The sequence below is a fragment of the Euleptes europaea genome, chromosome 1 (genome assembly GCF_029931775.1).
Source record: "Euleptes europaea isolate rEulEur1 chromosome 1, rEulEur1.hap1, whole genome shotgun sequence".
NCBI classification, from domain to species: Eukaryota; Metazoa; Chordata; class Lepidosauria; order Squamata; family Sphaerodactylidae; genus Euleptes; species Euleptes europaea.
Window position 1 is genome coordinate 76,130,654 of NC_079312.1, and position 19,375 is coordinate 76,150,028.

The following is a 19,375-nucleotide window of genomic DNA, read 5'->3' on the forward strand; positions in this document are numbered from 1 at the left end:
CATATGAAGAAGAGCTTCTGTAGCATATTTTTCCCTTTATTTTCTCTGTCAAAGACTGCTGTTGATACCAAAAGAAATAATGTTGCTTTTGCCACACTACCAAGGAGGATATGGCACTTAAAAAAAAAACCTTTAAAACTTAAAAGGCAGCTAACCACTTCAGCACTAGGAACTGCTGCAGCAGGAGAAGTTTCATCTATCCATGCTGTTAGCCTCTCTACCTGTGTATGTATAATTGCTTTGAGCCGGTCTACTATCTTTGTATGTTTCCCCCGCTTCACAGTTGGTGTATAGATGAATTTTGGTCTATTTAACACATTACACAGCAAATAGACCTAGGAGGAGATGAAATCTTGGATTTTCTACAAAGCGTGCACTTTACAGGGAACTACAGCCAATCACAATTCTCTTCCACACATCTAAGTATGATAGTATGAGTGTCCCTTAAAAAAAAGATGCAAGCTTGGTATATGAATGCTCTCTATCTCATGCTTTAGAAGGCGCTTCAGGCTCAGAATTGGCAGCTGGGTGGCTAAATGCTCTAGTCTTAGGAGACCACAAGTGGGAACCCTCAAGGACTTGCAGGAATTTCCCTCTCCTCCACTATTTCCTTCTTTCCCTTCCTTGGAAGCCCTGATAGCCTCTCCCCCTTTCCTGCCTCCTCTTCTTCCCATCCACCACCCGCTGTACCTTCATTCCCCCCTCCATCTTCAGTTTTCTGCCCTACCGTACCCCTGATACACTCTACCTAGAAAAACTATGGCCCAGTTATATGGTGCTGGTTGCCAGGGCAGTCCCAGTTGTACTGTGTGAAACTTGCAAGGACGTGTAAAAGGCACCCATTTTCCCCGTATTTTCTTCCCCACCCTATTTCCTCTATTCCTGCACCTGCCAACCCCTATATCCTCAATTATCCTTTTCTCCTACCCACCCACCCAGCTTTTATCTGCCCCTCCAAGTTCAGCTGTGTTGATTATTTATTTACTTCATTTATAGCCACCTTTCTCCACAGTGTGGACTGAAAGCAACTTACTCTATTCCCTTTTCCTCCATGTTATCCTCAGAACAACCCTGTGAGCTGGATGGATTGTGAGTGAAACATTCTGGGAAATGGCCCCTCCTACAGCCCAACCTACCATGCCTCCAAAGGAGGGAGAAGAGAGGAGGGTGCAGTTTTCCTGACCCTGATCCTTTGTTCCAAAGGGTGGGGGGTAATGGAAGAAGGGGGGAAGATGCAGCCTGCCTAACCAGTTGGACAGGTGATGCTTTCCACACTTCATGAAGGCCAGGCGCTGCTCCCCTCATCTCATGTGGGCTGGGCACTGCCTCTTTTACCTCAGCAGGCTGCCTCCCTCCCTCAGCTCACAAAGGGTTTGACTGGGCTGAGCTGGGCAGCATCCTCTTGTCTCTCATGGAACTCTGTCAGACACCTCCCTCTGCCTTGTCTCTCCTTGCCTTGTGCGAGGCTCAGATGCCTTGTCTCATCTGCTGCCTTGCATAGGCTGAGCCAGGTACTGCCACCTCCTTGTCTTGCCTCTTGCCCTGGGTTCCTGTGGGTTCGGCGCTGTCTGCCCTACCTCACCTCAGGCTGGCTGGGTGCCGCCTCTGTCACCTTGCATGGGGCTTGGGTGGCTTGGGTTCAGAACATCTGTCAGAGGGCTGGTCAGCCCTGGTGTGGGTGGGGAATTGGCCTCCTAGGAGATGTCCAGGTGCTTTAAATGGTGAATCTTGGCCCTGCCTGTGAGGTAAATTAGTCTGAGAATGTGTAACTGGTCCAGGGTCACCCATTGTGTTTCCAGGGCAGAATGGGGATTTAAGGTCCTTGAAACTCTAACCACTACACCACACTGGCTGTTGTGGGGTGGGTGGTTTTGAACGTTAGTGAGTGGCCAGACCTAGGTGAGTCATGCAAATGATGTGGTATCAAGTTGCTCTGATGAATCCTCCTTCAAAGGCCAAAATAGTCCTGAAAAGGACCCTGTCCCCTCACCCTGCCTTTTATTGACAGAAACCAAGGCTTCTGTTGTGGCTGCCTAACAACAGCCACTGAGGGTATCTGTTTCTTAAAGCTACAGGCATGCCTTTTGTCACATTTTTTGCATTACAGATTTTTTTTTTTTGCAAACCTGGGCGTATTGTTCAGTTTTGTAGAAAGACCTATCTTGTCCATTTATGGGCCCAGTCTCTGGATTTAAGCATCCTCAGATTTGACCAACTTCCACCTTTAGAATATACAAGGGGGAACCCCAAGGACTTTCAGGGGGCATCTCATTTTCCCCTCAACCACTACATCGTCTTTCCCTGTCCTGAAAGCCCCTGCACTTCTCCCCTTTTCCTGCTTCCTTGTCTCCTTTCCAACCAACCTTCAATGTACCTTTATCTGCCTCCTGTCTTCAGCTTTCCTTCCTTCCCTCCTCCTGGCACCCTCTCTCCTGGAAAACTATGGCCCAGTGGTGTGAGCTGGGTCCATTTGCACTAGGGGGAACCTGCAAAGACTTGAGGAGGGCACCTCACTTTCTCCTGCATTTCCTCTACACACTGTTTCCCCTTTTTCCCTCATATCTTCACCTTTTCCCTGCTTCTTTGTCTCCTTCACAGTCAACCACCAATCTACATTTTATTGACCATCCATCTTATTTATTTCTTCATTTATATCTTGCCTTTCTCCATGCTGAGAGCTACCATGGTGTAGTGGTTAAGAGCGGTGAACTCTAATCTGGAGAACCAGGTTTGATTCCCCACATCTCCACATGAAGCCTTCTAGATGACCTTGGATTAGTCACCGTTCTCTTGGAACTCAGCCCCACCTACCTCACAAGGTGCCTGTTGTTTGTGGGGGGAAAGCAAGGCAATTGTAAGCCACTTTGAGACTCCTTATGGTAGAGAAAAGTGGAGTAGGATGGTATCAGGTTGCCCAGTGGTTGCTGCCAGGCCTGGCCCAGATGAGTTCTCCTTCAAAGGCCAAAACATCCCTGGAAAGGGCCCTTCTTCCCACCCCCACCTTTTACTGACAGAAACAAAGCCCAGATTACCGGCCTTCTGTTGTCATTGCCTAGCAGTAGCCACTGAGGGCATCTGTTCACTAAAACTACAGACACTGCTTTTATTGTTTTGGGTTTTTAAATCCCCCCTAAGTATTTTTTTAAAAAAGATTTCAGATTTTCAGGCATTTTTCAGGTTTATCAAAAGATCTGTTTTGTCCATTCACCACTTCAGTCTCTGAATTTAAGTTACCTTCAGATGAGGCAACGCTTTGCTATTAGAATGGTGGTGGTGATTGTTGTGCTACACAGTTGCACAGATAGATGAATAAGGTATAGCATTGATGGCTTCATCTATTTAACCCTCTATCTTCTTAAAGGAACATCCATTTTATTACATACTTAACTGTTTAAGTTGCTGGTTTAAATATACTATAGTCCCAGTTTCTCTGTAAGGACTTTAGTGATGTTGTAATTACTGGATGGGAAGGATAGCAGCTAAATGTTATTTGCCTAGCTCTCTCTCCCCCTTTCTCCCCCCCCCCCCCCAGTCTATTATGGGCAGGTAGGAAGGATACCATGTTGTCACTTGCTGGAAATCTTATTTAAAATATGCTTGTGGCACATTCACTGTGCGCAAAAGCCTTCAGTTTCTCTTCCTTGCCTGTTGCCTTTCACTAGAGCATAATTCTCCTGACTTGGGTCTCTCCCACAATCCCCCCCTTTTTACAACTGTTTTGTAATTCACATTGCAAGAAGTTTTTCAAGCATATCTTCTAACAAGGACTTCTGTTAGCGTTGTTGTCTGGTGTATTTGTGCTGGCTAAGCATGCTGTAGCCAGGCTACCAACCCCCCTCTTTCAAGACTGGTCTGTAGAACAAGAGGCATTGTGTGCTTTATTTCACAACCCAGTGGCTAGTTTGTTTAAGGAATTAAGGAATGACTCATTGGCTCTGTTACCTGGCAAGGGGATAAACAACTTCCAAGTCTTCCTTCTGTGTCGTATCCCAGCTCTGCTTTTCCTAGTGAGAGCGAGGGGTGTCATACTGAAACTCCCTTGGAACTTCTCATGTGACTGTACACATCATGACTGTTCCTATGAGAGAGACCTGGGCCATTCTTTTCGGGACAGAGTTCATCCGCATAGTTTCCATGGGATTGCTGAGGTTGTGTGTAATATGTGGAGGCATGCTTCCTTTTTTAAAAGCTGTGGCTGCAGACTGCAGCTAGCAGAGAGAGAGAGAAAAAAATGTTCCACTGGTAACACTGATGAAATTTTTTGCTTAGTTATGGGCTTGTTTTCATTCTTCTGTGCAATTCGAGATGGGTAGATAAATTTTGTTTGCAATGTCCCTCATTTGGTATATCCCACATCTGTCTGTGAAAAGTGCCTCAGACTTCCATTTTGTGGCATATGGAAGCATAATAAGCTAAAATACACATGCACCCACAGAAATGGGGAACAAAGAGAGCTTCCGGAGCAACATATGCTTTTAAGATGAGAGTCCATTTTGAAATGTGCCCACACATTATTAACTCATTAACTCATTAAGAGAAGCTGCCACTAGTATCAAAGCTTCTTCTTCCAGTGCTAAGTTGTTCTAAAGTTCACTTGATAAATTCAGTGTGAGCAAACTATGATCTCCCAAATGCATTGATAACTGTCTTCAAGGGACTTCTAGCTAACAGTTGGAAACTTCTGTTGCATATTCTTTTGAAAGAGTGTGGCTGTTCTCAATATCAACTTTTGTTCAAATGCCATGAAAAGCTGTCATCTGACAACACTTTTTTTTAAAAAAAGCAAGCCATCTCAGCCTATAACGGAAGGTGCCTGGCATCCCATTTATTCCTGCAGACTGAGAGGACAGAGCCAGCTGACACCGGCATACCAGAGCCTTGAAAAGGGCTTTGGTTTCACTTGGTTCAGCTTGCCTCCCATACATGTGCTAATAAGCTACTTGTGGCTATCATGGTACTTCTTTCTAACAAGAGCAAGCACTCTCTTCTTTGTAGTGTTGAGCAGCCCATCCACTGTATCTTGGAGAGGAGCAGTGGAGGTGAAGTTAAACATATCTGCTGACGACCCCCCCCACACACACACACACACTCTTCTATTAAGATATTAGCCTTTTCCTACCATCGATCAGCCTCTGTACCAGAGGACTGGAGAATGGCCAATGTAACACCCATTTATAAAAAAAAGGTTCCAGGGGGGACCCAGGAAATTACAGGCCAGTTAGCTTAACATCTGTTCCGGGTAAATTAGTGGAAAGCATTATTAAAGATAGAATTGTCAAGCATATAGAAGGGCAAGGTCTGCTGGGCAAAACCCAACATGGCTTCTGTAAGGGTAGGTCCTGTCTCACAAACCTATTAGAGTTTTTTGAAAGCGTCAACAAGCATGTGGACAGGAATGAGCCTGTGGATACTGTGTATTTGGATTTCCAAAAAGCTTTTGACAAAGTCCCCCACCAAAGACTGCTAAGCAGACTTCATAGTCACGGGATATGAGGACAAGTCCTCTTGTGGATTGGGAGCTGGCTGAAAAATAGGAAGCAGAGAGTAGGAATCAATGGTCAGTTCTCACAATGGCAAGATGTGAGCAGTGGGGTACCTCAGGGATCTGTGTTGGGACCGGTGCTTTTCAACCTGTTCATCAATGACCTGGAGTTGGGGTTAAACAGTACAGTAGCCAAGTTTGCAGATGACACCAAATTATTTAGGGGGGTTAAAACAAAATCAGACTGTGAAGAGCTCCAGAAGGATCTCTACATACTGGAAGAATGGGCATTAAAATGGCAAAAGAGATTCAATGTGAGTAAGTGTAAAGTGATGCATATTGGGGCAAAAAATCCCAACTTCACATATACACTGATGGGATCTGTGCTGGCAGCGACAAACCAAGAAAGGGATCTTGGGGTGGTAGTGGATAGCTCAATGAAAATGTCAACCCAGTGTGCGGCTGCTGTAAAAAAGGCAAATTCCATGCTGGCCATAATTAGACGAGGAATAGAGAATAAAACTGCTGATATCATACTGCCCTTGTACAAATCTATGGTGAGACCATACTTGGAATACTGTGTACAGTTCTGGTCACCACACCTAAAAAAGAATATTACAGAGCTTGAGAAGGTGCAGAAAAGAGCAACCAAAATGATTAGGGGACTAGAGCAACTGTCCTGTGGGGAGCGGTTAAGACGCTTAGGGCTGTTTAGCTTGGAAAGAAGGCGGCTGAGGGGAGACATGATAGAGGTCTATAAAATTATGCATGGTTTGGAGAGAGTGGACAGGGAGAAGTTTTTCTCCCTCTCCCATAATACTAGAACACGGGGTCATCTGCTAAAGCTGGAGGGTGAGAGATTCAAAACAGATGAAAGGAAGTATTTTTTCACACAACGCATAGTTAAATTGTGGAACTCCTTGCCCCAGGATGTGGTGATGGCTTCCAGCTTGGAGGGCTTTAAGAGGGGAGTGGACATATTTATGGAGGAGAGGGGTATTCATGGCTGTTAGTTAGAATGGATACTAGTCATGCTGCATACCTATTCTCTCTAGGAGAGACTCAAACCGGCTTACAATCACCTTCCCCTCCCCACAACAGATGCCCTGTGAGGTAGGTGGGGCTGAGAGAGCTCTAACAGAGCTGTACCTTGCCCAAGGTCACCCAGCTGACTTCATGTGTAGGAGTGGGGAAACAAATTCCGGTTCACCAGATTAGCCTCCGCTGCTCATGTGGAGGAGTGGGGTATCAAACCCGGTTCTCCAGATCAGAGTCCACCTCTCCAAACCTCCGCTTTTAACCACTACACCACGCTGGCTCTTTGAACCTGGGTCTCCCAGATGCTAGTCGGACACTGTCACCACTATACCACGGTGGCTCTCCTATCACAATGCATGTGAAGGTATGGCCTTGGAGCAAGGGGAGACAGCACACACTAAAGCTTCCAAGATCTTTTTTTCTTGGTTAAAAAAAAACACCTCTCGCGTGCTCCAGAAGCTGGCTCCTTAAATAGCTCAGATAGGGAGTGTTTGGTCCTGTCCTTCTTCTATAAATATCCTTCACTTTACTCCTTCACCTGAAAAATGACAGCGTAGCAGGATTCTTGCTAGTCTAAAAATGGGAAAGGCGCCTGGGCAAAAGTATCAACAGAACCAAACTAGGAGGAGTCCGGGGTCAGCAGGACTGTACGCAAACAGGAAATGTCAGACAAGGAGCTGGGACACAAACTTAGCGCTAGGAAAACAACATGGCTCTATGTAACATGGCAACTCCAGATAAAGAGGTGGCAAATCAAGGGATGAGGCAGAGATAAACAGATAAAGCTCATCTACAGATTATCCCTTGTAACAGATAAATCTCTTAACCCTCAATACAAGCTGGAGTTAATGGCTTTATGAAATTAGTAAAACAGGCAAATATTTCCCCTTCTTTCTGGGCTTTCATCTGTTTACTTATAAACACCGGGATTAATGTTTATATATCTGACTTTTGCTGATAATGTTGATCATGATCGTAGGCAGTATTTCCAGACGTGCAAATTGCAGTAATTTTCTGTAGGAGACCTCAGAACAATTATGACGATTTTGTTAGTTCTGCTCCATGAATGATAATGGAATGCTGTGTACAAAAATAAACTTCTTAATGAAGATAAGAACAACCATTATTTGAAAGGCTGGCTTTTGCACTCTGCCTCCTACCCTTGGGATTAGCATGGTAGAATGATGACTGCATTCAAATTACCCTCTTTGTTTTGAAAGCAACACTGTAGTACTTTATTTCCAACTTCCATACACAGCAGGGCAATACATCTCTTATTCCTACTCTCATTCTACAGCAGGCTTTATGTGCAAACTGATTTATAGTTTTAATGTTTGTATTTCCAACAATGCCTCTGAGATAAACAACAGAGTTCCATTGAATATAGGGCTTAATATAGGGGTGAAGTCTATCATTTCCCCAGAATCACCCAGAGTAGCCTCCCCTCTATACCATATCTACTTTTCACAGTCATTTTTTTTAAAAAAATAAACCCTCCCCCGATTGTTACAATTTGTGTGTGACAGAGGACCATTTTAGGAGTATTCCCAAGTTTGTGATTATTGACACAGGTGAGAAAATAAAAGATCATGGCGCATTTTCAAAAGCCAGCTTGGGACTGAGGAACACAACTCCCATTACCATTAGTTCACAAAAAACAAAAAAAACAAAACCATCTTGTTCACAAAAATGTAACTCGATTGCTATCTGGGAACTCCTGGCTAAAGAGAGTGCGCTTTAGGTAATTACCGCAACTTCACTGTTCTTTCAACAGTGAACCAGTGTGGTGTAGTGGTTAAGACCAGCGGACTCTAATCTGGAGAACCGGGTTTGATTCCCTACTCCTCCAGATGAAGCTTGCTAGGTGACCTTGGGCTAGTCACAATTCTCTCTGAACTCTCTCAGCCTCACCTACCTTGCAAGGTGTCTTGTGGGGAGAGGAAGGGAAGGAGATTGTCAGCTGCTTTGAGACTCCTTAAAGGTAGACAAAAGCAGGGTATAAAAACCAACTATTCTTGTATATAAAAGTGGTTATTTTAGATGCAACTTTACTATAGATATTTGTGTGGAATAGATACGTTTTTAGGTCTCATCTAGGTCTGCAGTGTTATAGATGAAACATTCAGTAATCATATCGTGGTACTGTTGTATGATTTTTTTAAAAAATAGCTGGGATATGTAGTTGTTGTTATGTTTGAATCTAAGGATGGCAAAACTCATCCCTTTTCCAGCTATCTTCTTGCAACTCCCCCCTTGGGAGCCCAATGATTTTGGTCTGCTCCTGGGCAGAATGTTTGACACAATTCTGCAGGAATGCAGAAAATCCACAGAGTATGGAACCTAAATATAGAAAAAGATAATCTTGAAAATATGTGAGCAATGGCTGAAGAACTCTCAGAAGCCATGGTAGGCAGGGAGAACGCTGAATGAGATTTCCAGTATGAGGAACACTGTAGAACCCAGCATAGTTCTTTGCCCCTCTGTATAATTTGCAAACATTGAACAAATCATGCAGAATAAGAGAAATTATGCATATTTGTTTAATTTTTCTGATTCAGAGGATGCAGAGTGGAGCCCTTAAGGGTGAGAGAGTTCAGAATTTGCCTGCAAAATTTCATACTTTTTTTTTTTGAGAAAAGGAAATGCTTGGGAAAAGAGGGAGGCTAGCTGCAAATTGTGTGAATATGGCGGAGCAGAACTTTTTTTCTGGAACATGCACATAATGCATTTAATTGAAAGAGAATTTGTATAATGAACTAGGATTCTAGAGAACATACATGCTGCTTTTTGAAGTTACAATTGAAGCAATTTAAAATTAGTGATGTGATCCCTTGCCTGAAAAGATTGCTCTAGCTCTATCAAGCTACGAAATTTTCTGACACCAGGGAATACTATTTTCTGTTCTGTCTCTGTGCCCCCTTTTAACTGCTTTTTGCTTTTTGTTTGAACTGCTGTCTAAATATTATAACACTGGGAAATGTATCCTTTCCCTACCTCTGTACCAGCCTTGAAGGTCTAGGGGACTTCTCATATTTGAAATAAGTTTGTTTCTTCCATTCAGAAAACAATCCTGTTCCCTAAGTTGTAGAACTTCTTTCTAATGACCTTTGACATTATTTTTAAGCCAGTGGCAATTTGTGGTTTATCCTGCCAATAAAGTATTATTCTGACTCATGGCCCAGTCCAGGCTGCATCTCTTTGCTTTTTCAGGGGGAGGAGTGAGAAAACAGCTCAGGAAAGGTTTTTATGACATCTTGCTGTTCTTGGATGGCACTCAGAAGCAACCTTCTTCTTCTTCTTCTTCTTCTTCTTCTTCTTCTTCTTCTTCTTCTTCTTCTTCTTCTTCTTCTTCTTCTTCTTCTAGGAGCATACTGCGCAAGCGAGCCTATTTTACATGTACATGAAACTTTCATGGGACTGGATAAAAAAATGGTGGAACTAGCCATTTCCTATCAGAAGCTTTTCTTCCCTATTTTCTACAAATCTATGTCTTTGCAAAAGGCTCCTTATGCCCCTGATGCATCTTCTTGGGGTTTCTTTTTCATGTTTTAAAGTGAAATGAAGCAGCAGTAATGTATATTAAAAACTGTGTGTATAAAACATGGCATTCCCGTTGCCCCTCCACATTCCATTATCCGATCTTTCATCCCAAATTCAGAAACATCCTCTGCTTAATTGAATGCAATGCAGTCACCAAGATGCTTTCAAGGGCTACGTGCCAGGCCCTCTCAGGCAAACCTCAAGCAAATTTCCCAGTGTAATGATGGATTAAAAATAGATTTTGTTGGCATTTTGACGTGGATCAGTCTGGTACCACTTTCTATCGAACTCAAGGCAGTACGCCTAGCCCTCATCAAATTCCACGACCTTGTCAGAAACAAACATGTGCTAATCAAGACAGACAATGTGGGGACCATTGAGGGCAGAACATGTACGGGGTATCCACAACACTCAGGCATATTGGTTAAGCCATCAGACCCTCCAGGGAGGGGAATGGATGCTGAATACTCAAGTCTTTCAAGCCATCACCAGCTGGTTTGGAACGTCCACGGTGGATCTGTTCGCCTTAGTCCAGAATCGTCAGGCGGAAAGGTTCTTCTCCCGGTTCTACCATCCGGAAGCAGAGCAAGTGGACGCTCTTCTGACTCAGTGGCCTCCGGGTCTCCTATACGCCTTTCCGCCACTGCCTATCCTTCCAAAAGTCATCAGGAAGATAAGAGCGGAGAGAGCGGAAGTCATCCTGATCGCTCCCAATTGCTCCCAATTTCCGGCACTCATGGAGCTCTCCACAGGGCACCTTGGCAGATTCCGACATCCTCGGATCTCCTTCAACAGGGACCAATGATTCATCCAGATCCAGGATGGTTTCAATTGACTGCTTGGAGGTTGAAAGGGCAAGTCTCTTAGCCCTTGGGCTTTCTGTGGAGGTGGTGGGGACCATCCTTAAAGCCAGACGTCCTTCTACTACAAGGATATGTCAATACACCTGAAAAGCCTTCTCCAGGTGGTGTCACTGGAAGACGATCAACCCTATCTCTCCTAAGCTACCTCAGTTACTGGACTTTTTACTGAACGGTGCGCAGCAGGGCCTTCGAGCGGCAACCTTATGAAATGGGATTCCTCTGTCATCGCACCCTCAGGTTAAGGCTTTTACTAAAGGAGTAGCTCAATCTACCCCTCCGGTGACTCACCGCTTCCCTACCTGGAGACTGAACACTGTACTTTCTGCTCTAACCAAAAGTCCTTTCGAACCTATGAGAGAAGTTCCCTTACGATTAGTAAGGATGAAGACCTTATTTTTAGTTGCCATAACATCCACCAGTCGGGTTTCAGAATTGGGTTCCCTCTCTATTCGCAAAGACTTATGTACCTTTCACAAAGATAAAGTCGTGCTACGTACTGATCCCTCGTTCACCTCCAAAGTGGGTTCCCGGTTTCATCAGTCTCAGGAACTTCACCTCCCTTCCTTTTGTCCTAATCCTTCTACTCCCAGAGAGCGGAGTTGGCACACCTTGGACCTGCGTAGAGCTATTCATATTTATATATCTAGAACTGAATCCATTAGGAAAATGAAATTTATGTTTATCTCCACTTCTGCACCCAACAAGGGACTTCACATGTCCCGACAGTCTATCAGCACATCCATTAGACAGTGCATCAGAGAAGCCTACCTAGCCAGTGGTCTCCAAGTTCCGAATGGGATCATAGCCCATTCACTGCTAAGCGCAGCCACGTCGGCCACATTTTTTAAACAAGCCTTGACTGAAGAGATCTGTAAAGTGGCTACTTGGTCCAACGTGACTACCTTCATTAGACATTATCGAATCAATACTATGGCATCCGCCGAAGTGGCATTCGGCAGACGTATTTTACAGCATGTGGTGGAAGATGATGAGGACTGAGTTTCCACACGTTATTTCATTGCTCTTGGAGATCCCAAAGATCAAGATGCCCTTTCTTCAGAGCAGGAAAGGTACATTGTTTACTCACCGAGAAGGTCCTTTCCGCTCTGAAGTAGAAGGGCATCTTGCCCACCCGGAGATGGCAACATCATCGTACAAGGTTGGACTGAAGCACACCAAACTGGCCTAATAATATTGTAGCAATACATATAGAATAGTTCTAAGTTTATCGTTCAGTTTATTGTTGTTTGTACTCCTTGTTTGTGAGTGCCTTTCCCTGTCTCTTGAGCTTGCTGTAGAATAACTGGAAGGGGAGGTGTTCCTCGCCAGGAGACAGGAAGTTGTTAGTTTAGTCCTGCCTTCCCCTAGCAATGGGCGAGAAACACCCAAAGATCAAGATGCCCTTCTACTTCAGAGCGGAAAGAACCTTCTTGGTGAGTAAACAATGTACCTTTTTGACATTTTTGAGTCTGTTGCCTTTGAAATTATTGAGCTTTCCGTGAAAATTCTACATGCTATCTGCAAAGTATCCTCTAGTGTTCACTAGTATTCTGGTTGTGCTTGCTATATCGTCAAGAAGAAGGGCCGATTGCTCCAAGCAGAGATAATCTTGCATGCCTTTTGTCTCATCACCCTTTTCATATTTGATTGTATAGTTAAGAGGAGCTTATATGTCATGCTGGAATCATAACTACAAGGGTCGGTTGCCTTCCTCCCAGTAATTCAAACAACTAGATTGGCAGGCTCTGACTCCAGGTTGAACTAATTAAAGTTCATCATAAATTGCTGAGTTTTAAAAAAAGAGGACTCCCCCACCACCCACATATGATTGATAGATAGATAGATAGATAGATAGATAGATAGATAGATAGATAGATAGATAGAGTCCATGTAAATGGCCTTTTGCTAGGTGAATTCCCACAATGTAATGGTGCATGTGGTCACTCCCAGTGTTTTCCATTTTTTGGTGACTTGTTCCCTGACCAGTATGTTTTTCTTCTGAGCCTTCACGTGTCAACCGAACGTTTAATCTTTTCATGTGGTGTGGCTCTTGCTAGACGGCAACATTGCAGATTCTGATTAGCATGGCTGTAATTTGTTTAAAAGATGTCTGTTTGTAAATAATCCAATTAAGCAGCCAAGGGACAGTGTCTGCAGATAGGACTCAAACATGTGGCTGTTAGATCCCTCCAGTGTGATAAAGCCCCCCCCCCCGCCCAAGAAAACTCCCTGCGGTTTGCTTTGTTCTGTGAAGTCTGTAACTGCCAGTGCATTGAAGATGAGGAAAGGGAGCAAGCATTTAAATAGTCCTGGTAGAGGAAAAGTTTGTGGACGTTTTGATAGAAGGTGGTTATCAGTGAAGAATGTAAGGTCAATGCACTGCTGTGTATGTAGAAGACTTGCTGCAGAGTGAAACAGTGATCATGCTGGGAAGGGCCAATGCAGGACAACATGGTGCAGAGCAAAACAAACATCCAGATCTTTTACAGCATGCTGAGCTGAGCACTACATCTGTGATTGGGGAGGATTATTTAATGTTTGTGAATATAATGGTTTGTACTCAATAAACAGTGATTATGAAAGGCAGTAAAATCCAAAATCCTGGAATTGAACTCTGAATAATCACGTATCTCAGAATTGAAAACCCTTTGCTTTAGAGACAGACTAGTTAAGGTCCTTACAAATTCACCCATACACTAAAAAGCAAGGGAATTTATGTTAAGGCCGCGGCTGTGATTTCTGTGCCTTGTGAAAATATTCCGTAATGCCACATATGTTTAAGCTCCATTCCTTAGCACTGCCCGTTGGTCAGCTCCAGTACCAACAAAGGATAAGTTTAGTAGGTTATTCAACACAAAAAACTAGTCGGAAACAAGGGGGAAAGCATTGAGGAGAAGCCGGTCCTCATCACCGTCCCTTCAGCGTCTTCATTGTTCACTACTGCTACTGAGAGACAAACAGGACTCTCCATCTGTCTGGGTGAAGTGAAGCCTCTCTTAGTGACCAAAACATCTGATGCTGCCTGGCCCTGGTTTCTAGGTACCGCACGATTCTTGTTCAGGCTGCGTGGAACCTTTGGAGAGTCGCAGCTGGGGCAGAAGCCATGGAGACCTCTAAGGACCTGGGCCTTTAAAGAGCAGCAGTTGGTGCAAGGGAACTGGAAAGTGACTGTGTTTGTTTAGAGGGTCCATGGTGCTTTTGAATAGCACTTGCTGCTTTTCTTTTGAATCCAACTCTGTGTGTGTGTTTTTCTGAATACAGGACTGTTGGTAGGCAGAAAGGCAGCTTATAAATACTTCAGATAGATACAATCAATGACCAGTGTATAAAAATCAAAAAATTTAAAAGTGATGGAGTACTTGTACAACTCATGAAGCAATTCACCATAGCCAATCAAATGGTGAAAGGACAGGTCTTAGTAAAGCATAGCATATTTTTGCTCTATAGCGGTAGATTGCAAGAACGTGGTCACATCTTAACTAGCTGGCTGCTCCCATAGCTTATGATTAAAAGACATTACACCAAGCTGGGTTTCAATGGCAACCATCTTTCAAAAATCTCCAGTGCTACCCACAAAACGTGGATGGAAGGGATCCAGTGAAGGATTTCCACAGACATAAAGGGGAAGTGATTTTTATCAACCCCGCCACCATGGCAAAAGCCTGACTCCTCGTCTGTGCTGTTTCTGTGTGTGGAGGGTCCTCTCTTTCCCATGAGCGCCACTTCAGGGGTGTTTATTGCAAGGGTGGTGGGAGGCAAAATTTCCAATGGAAGCAAGCCAAAGGAGGGGATCCTTTTTCCTTGGGAGTCTACGCAGAAAAGTGCAGCTGTGTAATTCATTAAAAGGAAGAGGGACCAGCAAATGAAGACTGAGCATGCTTTAGGAGGCACAGAATGTTGAGAAGCTGAGAGGGTCTATTAGAAGGGGAAAGGCAGGGAGATGGGGAAACTGACCTGCTCATGCTCCAGCGAGGGTATTGAGCGGTAGGCAGGGAGATTTGTGTATACCGGGTGGATCATTTCCCACACAGTTTGTTCTTCCTCCACCCTGTAATTCCTTGCAGCTCAGTTTCCTCTAAAAGTAAACTTTAAGGGGTGTGCAGAAACCTGTGCTCGTAGATAAGGTTGAGTTTTCTGTACATTTGGGGCAATCGCTATTTATGCAAAAAAAGGGAGGGGGACTACTGTTCATTATTTGTTCCACAATATGTGTTTGAGAAAGATCAATTATTAAAGGCAAGCTGTGATCCTTTGAGGAATCTTGGGGTGGGGTGGGAAATGATTGGAAAACCAGCCAAAATTTTCCTTGTATGGTTATGTAAGTTCTTGTGAGCATGAGGAGGCCAGTTTCCTTAACCCTTTTAACAGCTCTCAACCCGCTGAGGGCAGTGAGCATACTCAGCCTCCATCAGACTGATTTGTGCTGGATTTTCCTTTTAAAAATGTAACAGAGTCGTTTTTCTGCCTATCTGAAGTCCCCCAAGACTTTGGCCTCCTTGCCTGAATGTAGGCCTCTTTCGCTGCCTCTGTGAAAGGCACTCTACCGTAAAGTTTGCTGATGAACAAGTTGGGCTCCATAAGGAATCCTAAAGGACATAAGTGACTGGGCAATTTCCTCCTCCCCCTTCCCAAATCTCTGCCTCATAGATGTTCCAGGGGTTTCAGCAGGCTAATTTCTCCATCCCCCCGTTCCCCCTCCCCTTTCATTTGACTCTCAACATTTTGAGAGCAAAGATTGTGCTACTGTTGAGGGAGGTCTTTTTTTTTTATTTACAAGCTGATGTTCTCAGCTGTTTGAGGATTTCCTGCCTTGTTTGGTGCTCTGTGGAGCAAGACCACTGGATAATTGGAGTATTCTTGAAGAAAGGTATCCCAGGGTCAGAGAGTTAAAGTCAGTAATCCCGGAGAGAATGCCGGGGTTTTCAGAGTGGATGGCAACAGAGGTAGCATCTGGTATTCTGGCAGTAGCACAATTTTTCCTAGTCTCTGAGTATTTGTGGACATACCATGATAGGGACATGACAGAGTTAACATCAGGAAAACCTCTGCTAACATAGCCTCCCATGTACTTTTTCTTGATTCTTATTCACAGCGAGTATTATCCATGATGTGATGCAGACTTTTTATATGTGTACAATAGCAACTCTAATTCATAGTTTACACGCTGTAATCAGAATTGTTATGCCTATTACCTGCATGCTTGTACTGTAGAAATACCGAATCCCAGTTCCACAGGCAGCGGCAGCCTTTGCCACCCTTTCAGTACTGCGTCATCTTGCCCATTGTTAGTTAGCTGTGTAATCTCCCTGTTTGGCTTTTTTCCCTTTGTGGCTTTATTTTGGAAAGAACAGGACATGAATACAGGGTTTGCAGAAGAAATGGATGCCGTTTTACCACCAGCCTGGCCCAGAATGACTTTGTTGCTCCTGTGGTCATACTCTTTTTCAAAAAAAGAAGTGATGTCTGTGGCGACCACAACTCTCAGCACACGGCCCTCTCAGTCTGTGAAGTGTCAGCATGGAATGCCTTGCCAGGAATAATGCATATCAGCCGGGTGTGGTTGTTTCCCTTTCCTTGTCCCCTGAAAACTTGGCAGACATCTTAACACAGGATCAGCTAGCTAGCTGAGATTTTATGCAAGGTTTATCCAGCAGAATATGTTCTGAGTGCCCAAGGTGTGGTTTGACCGATTCCTGCTAGGACTTTTGTGCAGGTCTCACACAGTTGTTGATGCTTATGTTCTGGTTTGAAAACCTTGCCTTTTGGAGGGTGCCATGCTGTTTTCTTGGTGGCTTTCTTTACGATCACATGTTCCTAGGTGCAAGCTGGGATCCCACAAGGAATCACAGAGGGGAGAGAATAATTAGAAAATCCCACCCCGTCCTCCAAAGTGTCCTCTAAGGGGCTTGAGCAGGGTAATCCCCTCTCTTTCATTTAGCTGTGCTCAATATTTTCTATTACACAGCCAGTTCACTAATTGAAGTAGTGACGTTGACTGTAAGATAGAATCTGTTAGTTCTGTTTCATGTCCCTCCTTTTTTCTTTAGTGAAAGGCCAACAGGGTGATTTGCTGGCATCTAGAATAGGGTTTGCTTCATCCTGATGTTTCTTCCTTAATCTGCATTGGTGTTTACCCTCCCCCTTTCCCAGGAAGGGTTTTTTTGTCTGTTGACGATAAATGGAATAAATTGTTTCTGCTTGCATGTTCGTGTTCGCTCTCTCTCTCTCTCTCTCTCTCTCTCTCTCTCTCTCTCTCTCTCTCTCTCTCTCTCTCTCTCTCTCTCTCTCTCTCTCTCTCTCGTTTGTTGCCATAGTGATGAATACTTTCCTCTTTCCTGAGAGCTGCATTGTATTAATGTAACTGTGCAGCCTTGATTAACTTGAATTGACGAGGGGCGCGTGAGTGGGATATAACCCCAGATCTGAGTAGTTCTCCCAAAAGAAATAGGCATTTCATAGCCCTGAACAACTAAAACCTCCTGTAAAGCAACACAGCACAATGATGTGGCAAAAAGATTGCCATCCTTAATGAGGATTTACTTTCACGGTAACATGTTTTTGTTGTAGCAGGATTCTTTTCTTGAGCATGTTCTCCTCCTAAAGCTTTATGAAGAATTAAAATACAAGACAGTCACTCAAATGTGCTCGGGGATTGTGGAGCACATAATAGTCATCTTGTATTTGGGAAACAAATATAAATTGACATACATTTAGCATGAATTAACTTCTCCCCCTATTCTAAACTAACTCCCCCTCCCTCAACATAGAAGCCACATTAGATGTATGCTTATAGGCTATTTCTATGCTTGTGTTTAGGCTTACTATCAGTAAGACATGCAAAATTGTTTGTGCCCCTGCCTATCTCTGGTGGTATCTTGTCTTTACATAGAATGCTTTGATCCTTGTTTGAGAAAACACTGATCTGGATTTTAAACCACCTGGACTATCATATATTGCACTTGAGTAGGTAATGTTGGCCCACCTGTATATTTGCAATAAAAACATTGCAGTGATGTTCAGTTGACTTTTGCTGACTCAGTGAAGAGCCTTTGGTTTATACTGGACCTAACTTTATTACTGGAGAAGCAAGTTAATGCAGTTGCTAAAAACACTTTCTTCCAACTCAGCCTAGCCTGAAAGATGGCCTCTTATCTTGATATGGACGATTTGGCCACCTGGATCCATGCTACAGTAACATCAAGACTAGACTACTGCAATTCACTGTATATTGGTCTCCCCTCAAAATCAATTTGGAAACTCCAGCTGGTGCAGAATGCCGCAGCTCAGCTATTATCGGGAGCTAGTTGGAGCATGCATACTCACTTCATTGGCTACCCATCAGTCACCCGGCTCAATTTAGGGTATTAGCTTTCACATGCAAAGTCCTTCATGGCCTTAGACCCTCATATCTGCTTCGCTCATCAGAGCAAGGTCTTGATGCTCCTACATGTGCCTTTTCCGTTGTGGCCCCCACCTTGTGGAACGGCCTGCCTGAGGAGGTCAGAAAGGCTCCCACTCTCATGGCTTTCCTCAAACTGTGCAAAACTGAATTGTGCAAGAGGGCTTTTCTATGTAGGCAATAGACTCGTACTATACTATATGATTCACAAAGTTACTCAGAAAAATTAGTAGGGGTCTATACTACTGTGTATAGCTTGTTGAAACTAGGATCCTACAATGAATTTTGCAACATTTAATATTTTATGTTAATACTTATGCTTTGCTTCAGTTCTGTTTTTAGACTTCTGATTGGTAATGCAACTCTAATCCTATTGTGCTGTTAATTGAATGTCCCACCTGTCAATTGTATTGATTCACTCTGTGTAATCTGCCTTGAGTCCATGTGAGAAAGGCGGACTATAAATAACGTAAATAAATAAATCTTTGAATACAGTTCTCACTGCTTTCAAAGACAGAAGGGGGGAATATGTGTTCATGAGGCTTCATAACATGCCCCCTAAACCTCCACTAAACATAGGTAAAACTTTAGCTCGTTTGTGTATCACAGAGAGATTGCTTTGGGAAAAATGGCAGTGCAGCCCTTTCTTGTGCCTTTCATCTTCTGAGACATTGGGTAACCTGACAAAAGTAACCTGTATTGAGCTGCTGTGCTAATCACCACCTCCGTGTCTCCCTATAGCTATCTGAATGATTTGGAGAGGATAGCGAGGGGGGATTACATTCCAAGCCAGCAGGATGTGCTGAGAACTAGAGTGAAGACCACAGGCATTGTGGAGACTCACTTTACCTTCAAGGACCTGCATTTCAAGTAAGTACCTATCTTTACGATGCGCAAGGTACTTTATGGCATTGCGGGCCAGCCCCAGCCCCACTTTTTCTCTTGTTGGTTAAAACTTGTGACATCTCTAACTTTTACTATAAAACAGATTGCTTTTAGATAAGTATATGTGTGTGTTTTAATTTAAGGGAACCGTACCCCACCATTCAGGGT

At 43.8% G+C, this 19,375-nt stretch overlaps 1 protein-coding gene across 1 annotated transcript in view; it reads left to right on the top strand.

Moving 5' to 3' along the window:
• GNAI2 (G protein subunit alpha i2) overlaps nucleotides 1-19,375 on the top strand; it is a 152,190-nt gene that overhangs the window by 113,018 nt on the left and 19,797 nt on the right. The window contains exon 5 of the mRNA XM_056861175.1: nucleotides 19,064-19,192. Coding sequence (XP_056717153.1) covers nucleotides 19,064-19,192 — 129 coding nt within the window. The remainder of the gene's footprint in view (nucleotides 1-19,063; nucleotides 19,193-19,375) is intronic.